General features: G+C 47.2%; 1 protein-coding gene across 1 annotated transcript in view; it reads right to left on the reverse strand.

Moving 5' to 3' along the window:
* Nucleotides 1-6: 6 nt before the first annotated feature.
* Nucleotides 7-10000, reverse strand: part of NPM3 (nucleophosmin/nucleoplasmin 3) — a 15964-nt gene continuing 5970 nt past the window's right edge. Inside the window, exons 3-5 of the mRNA XM_089651885.1 lie at nucleotides 8080-8199; nucleotides 4715-4808; nucleotides 7-153 (exon numbers count right to left, since the gene is read on the reverse strand). Of these exons, the coding sequence (XP_089508011.1) occupies nucleotides 47-153; nucleotides 4715-4808; nucleotides 8080-8199 (321 nt within the window). The 3' untranslated portion in view covers nucleotides 7-46. The remainder of the gene's footprint in view (nucleotides 154-4714; nucleotides 4809-8079; nucleotides 8200-10000) is intronic.

The following is a 10000-nucleotide window of genomic DNA, read 5'->3' on the forward strand; positions in this document are numbered from 1 at the left end:
AGTATATCAACCCCAATGTAGGTCAGAATGCAGAGACCGTGCATAATCATTTTCTCAGTTTCTTGTTGGCTGGTTTTATGGGCGCTAAATCTTCCTCCTCTTCCGAGTCATCTTCATCGTCTTCCCCCTCCTCAGATTCCAGGTCTAGTGGTACTGCAATGGGAGTGCAAAAAACAAAAGTTAAGTAGTTAAAAGACATCTACATGGATTCATGTTCTGAACCAGTAGTTCTCAACCACAGGCTATGGCCCACAGCCAGGTTGCAGTCTCCCTCATCCCAGGCCCTCTGACTACTGCAGATCATCTAACCTCCCACAGTGCCTCCCATAATGGCCCACCATGTCTCTCAACCTTCCACAGTGCCTTCATGCTCCCGTAGTGCCTACCAACCTCCCATAGTGGTCCACTATGCCTCTCAACCTCCCATAGTGCCCCTCAATCACCCATAGTGGCCCACCATGCCTTCCAACCTCCCATAGTGGTCCACCATGCCTCTCAACCTTCCACAGTACCTTTGAGCTCCCATAGTGTTTCCCAACCTCCCATAGTGGCCCAACATGCCCCTCAACCTCCCACAATGCCTTCCAACCTCCCATAGTGGCCCACCATGCCCCTCAACCTCAAACAATGCCTTCCAACCTTCCATAGTGGCCCACCATGCCCCTCAACCTCCCACAATGCCTTTCAACCTCCCATAGTGGCCCTCCATGCCCCTCAACCTCCCACAATGCCTTCCAACCTCCCATAGTGGCCCACCATGCCCCTCAACCACCCACAATGCCTTCCAACCTCCCATAGTGGCCCACCATGCCTCCCAACTTCCCAAAATGCCTCCCAAATTCCCATAGTAGCCCACCATGCCTCTCAACCTCCCACAATGCATCCCAACCTTCCAATAATGGCCCACCATGCCCCCCCCCCAACCTCCCATTGTGGCCCACTAGGCCCCAGAACCTCCCACAGTGCCTCCCAACCTCCCATAGTGGCCCACCAGGCCCCTGAACCTCCCACAAAGCCTCCCAGCTTCCAACCTCCCAGAGTGGCCCACTGTGCCCTTCAATCTCCCCACGGTATCCCCAAGCCCCCAGAGAGCCCACAGCTTATTGGTCCCTGGTCCCAGTAAGGTTGATAAAAACACAGTTCTAAATTTAGTGGGGTGTTTGATAATTCCCAAAAGCTTCCAAAATGTTCTCATCACCATGACCTCCCCATTTCATCTATACTTTCTCACTGAACGGTTATCCATCCATATGTTCCCGTGAAGATTACAGGAAGGTGGTTGAATCATCATGTCTGTACCACTAACACCAATAGAACGTCGATATAGGGATATGTAGACAACGTGGACCAATAGCAACAGTAGCTCGGCTGCAAGGCTGTATGAGCTGCTTGTGTTCGTGACCCAGTTCGCCAGAACCAGTGGGAAACTGTTATTTATCTCATCCCTGCTGGCTCAATCAGCTGCAGCCAGGGAACTCCCTGTTCTACAGCTGCATGCACGCAAAGGGGTTCGGGATAATGGTGACATCACCAACCTGATGTCATTAACATAATATGGCCATATTAGGTCAATTACATCATCATAATCCCGGGCCCCTTTGTGTACAACAGTGGAGAATGCCTGGGAAGAGAAGGTGATGCAGGGCTCGATTACCTGCTAGGTCCTTATTGGTATCCACAGGCAGCAGGAATGAGCTGGGATTGGTCCAAACCGAGTTCAGCAGAACCGGTGGGAAGCTGTTACATGATCATATCCCGCTGGCAGAACAAGCAGTGCCCTGGCATTCCTCACTCTACAGATGAAAGTACACAAAGAGGCAGGGATACTCATGACATAATTGACTCTAATAGGAGTCTGCTGTGATTCCTCATGAAGTCACAGTTGGCTCCCATATCCAAAATGGCGGCTCCAGGTACCCGCAGCAGTAAGAAGAACTGGCTATGGGAAGACAGTGCTGGAACCTCAGGTACTGGTAAGTACCTGATTGTAAAAGTGAGCAGCTACAGTAATTTTTCAAATTAAAAAAAAAAAAAAACAAAACACTGACCTTTAACTGCAGCTGCTGCAACAGAGAATGGATACAATGCTCTCTTGCCCACTCCTGCCCCCTCTACCATTCACAAAACTTGTAGTACTACATTCCCACAATGCTCTGTGTTCTGTGAATGGAGGAGGAGCAGCTGAATGACAGGATTCCACCATCCAGTTGCAGAATGCACAACATTGTGGTAGTGTAGTCATGTGAGTTGTGTGAATGGCGGAGAGGGCAGAAGGCGGCAGGCGAGCTGTGCAACATTTCTCTATAACAGCGGCTGCAGTTAACTTTCACAGTGCTGGAGGACGGGAGGTTCAGGACAGGATCTGGCGGCTGTGAGGAGGCACTGTAGGGATGGCTTTTGAGATACATACCATTACATGTAACCAATGTGTATGCGGCTGTATTCCCCCTCCCCAAAAATATATACTAAACTTTCTCCTTAAAAGGGTGGATTCACCTTTACAATAAATAATTAAAATTATATCCATCTATACATACACTGTGATAGAGAGATAGAGAGATAGATAGATAGATAGATAGATAGATAGATGATAGATGATAGAGAGATAGATAGATAGATGATAGAGAGATAGATAATAGATAGATAGATAGATAGATAATAGATAGATAGATAGATAGATAGATAATAGATAGATAGATAGATAATAGATAGAGAGATAGAGAGATAGAGAGATAGATAGATAGATAGATAGATAGATAGATAGATAATAGATAGATAGATAGAGAGATAGATAGATAGATAGAACACATACATACACAATGAAGAAAATGCATATTTGCTCCCCGGCTGATGTTGAATGTTCACCACTCACAAAGAAATGATCGGTCTACAAATCAAATGTTCGGTGTAACACTGAGAGACAGAATACAACAACAAATTCAGCAGAAATGCGTCTAACAAATGATGACTGATCTGCATGTTCATGAGGGAAATAAGGATTTGATCCCCTATCATTCAGCAGGATTCTGGCTCCCAGGTGTCTTTCATACAGGTAACAAGGTGAGATTAGAAGCAGTCTCTTAAAGGGAGTGCTGATAATCTCATTGTGTTACCTGTATAAAAGACACCTGTCCACAGGAGCAATCAAACCATCAGATTCCAAACTCTCCACCATGGCAAAGACCAAAGAGCTGTCCAAGGATGTCAGGGACAAGATTGTAGACCTACACAAGGCTGGACTGGGCTACCAAACTATGGCCAAGCAGCTTGGTGAGAAGGTGACAACAGTTGGTGCAATCATTCACAAATGGAAGAAACACAAAACAAGTGTCAGTCTCCCTAGGTCTGGTGCACCATGCAAGATCTCACCTCGTGGAGTGTCAATGATCATGAGAACAGTGAGGAATCATCCCAGAACTACACGTGAGGATCTTGTCAATGATCTCCAGGCAGCTGGGACCACAGTCGCCAAGAAAACAATTGGTAACACACTACGCCGACAAGGACTGAAATCCTGCAGTGCCCGCAAGGTCCCTCTGCTCAAGAAAGCACATGTCCAGGTCCGTCTGAAGTTTGCCACTGAACATCTGAATGATGCAGAGGAGGACTGGTGGGAAGTGTTGTGGTCAGATGAGACCAAAATCGAGCTCTTTGGCATCAACTCACCTCACCGTGTTTGGAGGAGGAGGAATGCTGCCTATGACCCCAAGAACACCATCCCAACTGTGAAACATGGTGGTGGAAACATTCTGCTTTGGGGGTGTTTTTCTGCTAAGGGGACAGGACAACTGCACCGCATCAAAGGGACGATGGACGGGGCAATGTACCCTCAAATCTTGGGTGAGAACCTTCTTCCCTCAGCCAGGGCATTGAAAATGGGTCATGTATGGGTGTTCCAGCATGACAATGACCCAAAACACACGGCCAAGGCAACAAAGGAGTGGCTCAAGAAGAAGCACATTAGGGTCCTGGAGTGGCCTAGCCAGTCTCCAGCCCTTATCCGATTGAAAATCTGTGGAGGAGCTGAAAGTTCGAGTTGCCAAATGTCAGCCACCAAACCTTAATGACTTGGAGAGGATCTGCCAAGAGGAGTGGGCCAAAATCCCTCCTGAGATGTGTGCAAACCTGGGGGCCAACTCCAGGAAACGTCTGACCTCTGTGATTGCCAACAAGGGATTGGCCACCAAGTACTAAGTCATGTTTTGTGAAGGAGATCAAATACTTATTTCCCTCATGAACATGCAGATCAGTCATCATTTGTTAGACGCATTTCTGCTGAATTTGTTGTTGCTATTCTGTCTCTCAGTGTTACAATACACCGAACATTCGATTGTTAGACCGATCGTTTCTTTGTGAGGGGCAAACATTCAACATCAGCAGGGGAGCAAATACGCATTTCCTTCACTGTAAGAGTAGCCATCCCCCCTTTTTCAAGGGACCGGCTGTGACTTCAGCCTGCTGAACGAACGGCACACTTGTGATTCAAAAAATCTTCGGTCATACTTCTCCTTTAAGCCCAACCCAAAGCAACCATTGTTTGGCTCTCCCCAGACAGAATTTAAAACCTGAGAGGACTAAAACCTAAAACTACAGAAATGTGAAGTGTCTTGAGTTACACGCAGCAGCCAATCAGAAGCCAGCTGTCATTGTAGTGCAGCAGGTGAAACAATACTTTCTCTTGTAATAGGTTGCCCATGTATCATCAATGCCTTACCAACAATCACTTGCCCAGACAGAAGGACCGGTCCTGAGCCAGACTTCAGGCGAAACGTCACTGGCGGCTGGATCACAAAGTTGTCCAAATTCACCTGAACGGGCCAAGAAAAGAACTCTGTAAATACTGGTACAGGCATCCGGGCACACCCCATGCAAGGACCTTATCACCCGCCACCTACTGGTACAGGTATCCGGACACACCCCATGTAAGGACCATATCACCTGCCACCTACTGGTACAGGCATCCGGACACACCCCATGCAAGGACCATATCACCCGCCACCTACTGGTACAGGCATCCGGACACACCCCATGCAAGGACCATATCACCCGCCACCTACTGGTACAGGCATCCGGACACACCCCATGCAAGGACCATATCACCTGCCACCTACTGGTACAGGCATCCAGACACACTCCACTCCATGCAATGACCGTATCACCTGCCACCTACTGGTACAGGCATGCAGACACACCCCATGCAAGGACCATATCAGCTGCCACCTACTGGTTCAGGCATCCCCGGACCCACCCCATGCAAGAACCATATCACCTGCCACCTACTGGTACAGGCATCCAGACACACCCCATGCAAGGACCATATCACCTGCTACCTACTGGTACAGGCATCCACACACCCCCCATGCAAGGACCATATCACCTGCCACCTACTGGTCCAGGCATCCGGACACACCCCATGCAAGGACCATATCACCCGCCACCTACTGGTCAAGGCATCCGAACACACCCCATGCAACGACCATATCACCCGCCACGTACTGGTCCAGGCATCCGGACACACCCCATGCAACGACCATATCACCTGCCACCTACTGGCACAGGCATCCGGACACACCCCATGCAACGACCATATCACCTGCCACCTACTAGTACAGGCATCCGGACACACCCCATGCAATGATCATATCACCTGCCACCTACTGGTACAGGCATCCGGACACACCCCATGCAATGATCATATCACCTGCCACCTACTGGTACAGGCATCCGGACACACCCCATGCAATGATCATATCACCTGCCACCTACTGGTACAGGCATCCGGACACACCCCATGCAATGATCATATCACCCTCCACCTCCCGGTGCAGACACACATCCAAGTTTCTGGCATTGCTGGTCTAGATAATTGGACTTCCACCAGAGACCGGATTTAGTCAGTCAACAGTAAGTGAGTTTTGCCACCCCTAGCCCTTTAAAAGTTTTTAAGTGCCAAGAAATGAAAATAGGCTTTCCAATCTTGTAATTGCTGTGATTGGCTGTCACATGATCAGGAGCTCCTGATCGCCCCCGACAGCTCAGTTACTGTGCTGGGAGAGCACGCAGTGAGCTGCTCCCTATGGACTGTCCAGTGTTAAAGCCCACATGGCAGGTAGTGTCAGGTTAAATGTGTTTGGGACAAACAAATAAAAAGGCTTAAAAAAAAAAAAAAAAAAGAAAAAAAAAAGGAGGCACGCTCAATTAACTACACTTGGGGGGTCTATAAAAATTGACTGTGCAATGCAGCAAGCATTCACAAATGAACACCAGCTCCATCTAGTGGAAAAATGCAGTATTTTCCTGATTGGGGCATTACATGAAAACACTGTATTATCCGATTCAATGGACCGGGAGGAACTGATGATGCTCCTCTGTCTCTTTGACCCCGGAAACAAGGATGTTGTCACTTTCAGCTCTTTGTTTTCAGGAAAGCAGCCAATCAGACCAATCTGTGTCTGATCAGCTGCATTAAAGGCCAGAGGAGAGATTTGGGGTCTCTCCATAAAGAGGACCTGTCATGGCCCATACTTTCACAAGGGATGTGGTTTATCCCTTGTGAAAGCAATAAAGTTGATCCAAATAAATGTGTTATATATATATATATATATATATATATATATTTTTTTTTTTTTTTGTAAGGCATTTTCCCCACAAATAAGAGCTTTCTTGTGTTGATATTTGATCGCCTCTGGCTTTTTTATCATATAAAAACTAAAAAAAAAAAAAAAACCCACAATATTTTTTACGTTCTGCTATAAATCATATCTAATAAAAAAAAAAAAGATTTTAAAATCAAATTTCTTTATAAATTTAGACCCAAATTCTGATACATGCCTTTTATAAAAAAAAAAAAAAAAAAAAAAAAAAATCCCACAGAATGTATATTAATTGGTTAGCATGAACGTTATAGTATCTACAAACTATTGGATATATACTGTAATTTTGTTTTTATTCTAGTAATGGCGGTGATCGGTGACTTATAGCGGGAGTGTGATAGTGCAGCGGGCAATCTGACACTAACTGACATTGAAGTCCCCAGTGACACTAATAATATACACCACCACTGTACTCATGACACTGGCTGGGAAGCGGTTAACATCTGGGGTAATCAAAGGGCTGTGTGCCCAGTAATGTGTAAAGCAGGGGTGTAAAACTGGCTGCCCTCCAGCTGTTGAAAAACTGAAAGTCCCATCATGCCTCTGCCTTTGGAAGTCATGCTTGTAACTGTCAATCTTGCAATGCCTCATGGGACTTGTAGTTTGGCAACAGCTGGAGAGCCGCCAGTTTGACACCCATGGTGTAAAGTGTTCACTGTGTGCTTTTTTTTTTTTTTTTTTTTTACTAAGGGACGTGCCGGTTTTTATTCCCCGCTTTGCAGGGAAACAAAAACTGGCACATCGCCTCTGTCAGTACAGAGCTCTGTGTTTTTACCTATACCAGGAGTAGGCAACCTGCGGCTCTCCAGCTGTTGCAGGACTACAAGTTCCATCATGCCTCTGCAAGTCATAGCTGTAACTGTCAGTTTTGTAATCTTTGCAATGCCTCATGGGAAATGTAGTTCCACAACAGCTAGAGAGCCGCAGGTTGCCTATACAGAGCTCTCTCCACCGATTGGCAGATCCCGGCCATAAACCATTGGCCAGGGCGCAGTGATCCGCAAGTGCTGGAGCCAGAGACAACAGGAAATGCAAGATCATGTATAAATACGAGATTCTGCGCACCCGGCGCACACCGTAGCAGTAAAACTACAGTGCGCGGTCAGCCAGTGGGAATAGGTTAGAGCAGGGGTAGGAGAACGTCTTCCCTCGAGATGATGTGGAACTACAAGTCCCATCACGGATCTGCCTCTGCCCTGGGAGTCAAGCTTGTAGCTGTCAAAAGTCTTGCAATGCCTTATGGGTTTTGTAGTTCCACAAAAGCTAGACGGCGGACGTGTGCCTGGGGGTGGGCACAACAAAAGGTTAGAATGTATACGAGCCTTTAGGTCGGGAGAGTTCCCGGTTCTCTGGTTGGCTCTACTGGACACAAGAACCCAGCGCTTCAAGGCCACCCTTCTACCCGTTCAATGACTACAGTCCTTACCATGGTCTGACAGGACAGCTTCAGTGTGGCGATGGGCACGGTGATGTCCTCATTGGTATGACTGCGGGCCGTCACCTCTACAACATTGTATTCATCCCGGACTCCCTCCCCAAGGCTGACCTGAAGAAGGGAGAAACACAGAAAGTCACCACTGCGTTCATGGTATCAAGCATGTCCCTGAATGGATATCAAAGCAGAAGTGTAATGCCAGCATTGAACGCCCCCCCCCCCCCCCCCTTGCAAATACATCACTGGAGGCCCACCGACCTCATCACTGCATCTGTCGGCTTGTCTTTGCTCCAGGTTTGGTGGAAGGGGCCAGTGAGCTCCTGTAAACACCACAGCACCCTGCCTCTGATCCTTTTTCATAGGTGAAAATAAAAAAAACACATTCCCAGCATCCTTTTAGATGTGCATGCTGCTCCCTGTAGGTCAGGGAGTTGTTTGATCATGCACCTCTAAAGGGATACTGGCGATGCGTTCTTTCATGCTTGGGAACAAGCATTTGTTGATCCAGGGAATATCTGGCTGTCACAGATGATCAGGATTTTGTTTTCCTCCCATGGTGGGGCAACTTGTACCTTGCTTTCGGCTTGGTTCACATGTATGTGTGCATTTTTTGCACATGCATCTTGCCTGTAGGCTGCCCTACACACAGGAAAAGAGGTCCCTGACCCGAATTGCATGGTTTGAGTGAGCGGGTGCTAGTGAGTGGAGGTGTCATTAAGAATTAAACTGGGACAGGCATTGGTAGGTGTCGCTGGGAAGAGGGCAGGGAGACCAGCGCACGTTCATTTGCAAATCTCCTCTAGGTACTAAGAACCTGGAAGTGACATACATGACATCATTCCTGTGACTCCGCAATGCCACTGTGGCCAGCGAAGAAGCTAACAGAGCGCAATCTGAGCACCATTAGCTTTAACGGAGGGCAAGTGAGACATCAGGAAAAATCTCCAGCTGAAGTATTCATACGAAACTGACACTTCCAGCAGTGTCAATCTCCTGTCCCCACCCCCGCCCAATGCGAGGCGTTTCCTCCCGCTGGCCCCTATGTCATCGATGTATCTTGTGTAGCCAGTTGATGCCAAATCACATACATGTGTGTCTATTGGCTTTAGGTGGTTGTACCGGGATGATGCCTGCAACTGCCAGCACCATCCCGGTATCGTAACCCCTTGACGCGACCGCACACAAATTAGCGGCGTCACAGAACTGGGCTTTTTTCCGTGGGGCCGCTAATTTGCGCACCTGTCTTTCTGCTGGGAGCGCGCCACACGGAGCGCTCCCAGCACAAAGACCGGGTGTCACTAAGAGCCTCGGGTCCCGTTCCAACGCTCGGGACACGGCACTCCCAATCCGTGTCACCTGATCACTGTAATAGTCTCCGATTGGCTGTCACAGTGATCAGTCACTGTAAAGCCCGCCCCCCCTTGTTTTCTCTCTCTGACTGGAGGAGAGAGATACATTGTATCTCTCTCTGTCCTTTTTAGAGAGGAAAAAAAACAAAACAAGTGTGTGTAAAAAAGAAATAAAAACTATTTGAAAATAAACAAAAAATACCTAGATCAAGGTTTAATCTGGTCTGTGCCAGGGTTAGTGTTTTGGTCAAAGTAATTTTTTTGGGTGGGGAGTTTTTGTTTTTTTTTAACCATTTCAATACCAGGCAATTTTACACCTTCCTGCCCAGGCCAATTTTCAGGTTTCAGCGCTCTCACACTTTGAATGACAATTGCGCGGTCATACAACATTGTACCCAAACTAAAATTTTATCATTTTCTTCACACAACTAGAGCTTTCTTTTGGTGGTATTTAATCACCGCTGGGGTTTTTATTTTTTGCTAAATTAACAAAAAAAGACCAAAAATTTTGAAAAAAAACTACGTTTTTCTTTGTTTCTGTTATAAAAGTTTGCAAATAAATA

This window comes from Staurois parvus, unplaced genomic scaffold, assembly GCF_062004578.1.
Source record: "Staurois parvus isolate SC_StPar_1 unplaced genomic scaffold, SC_StPar_1.0 ptg000667l, whole genome shotgun sequence".
Classification (NCBI taxonomy): Eukaryota; Metazoa; Chordata; class Amphibia; order Anura; family Ranidae; genus Staurois; species Staurois parvus.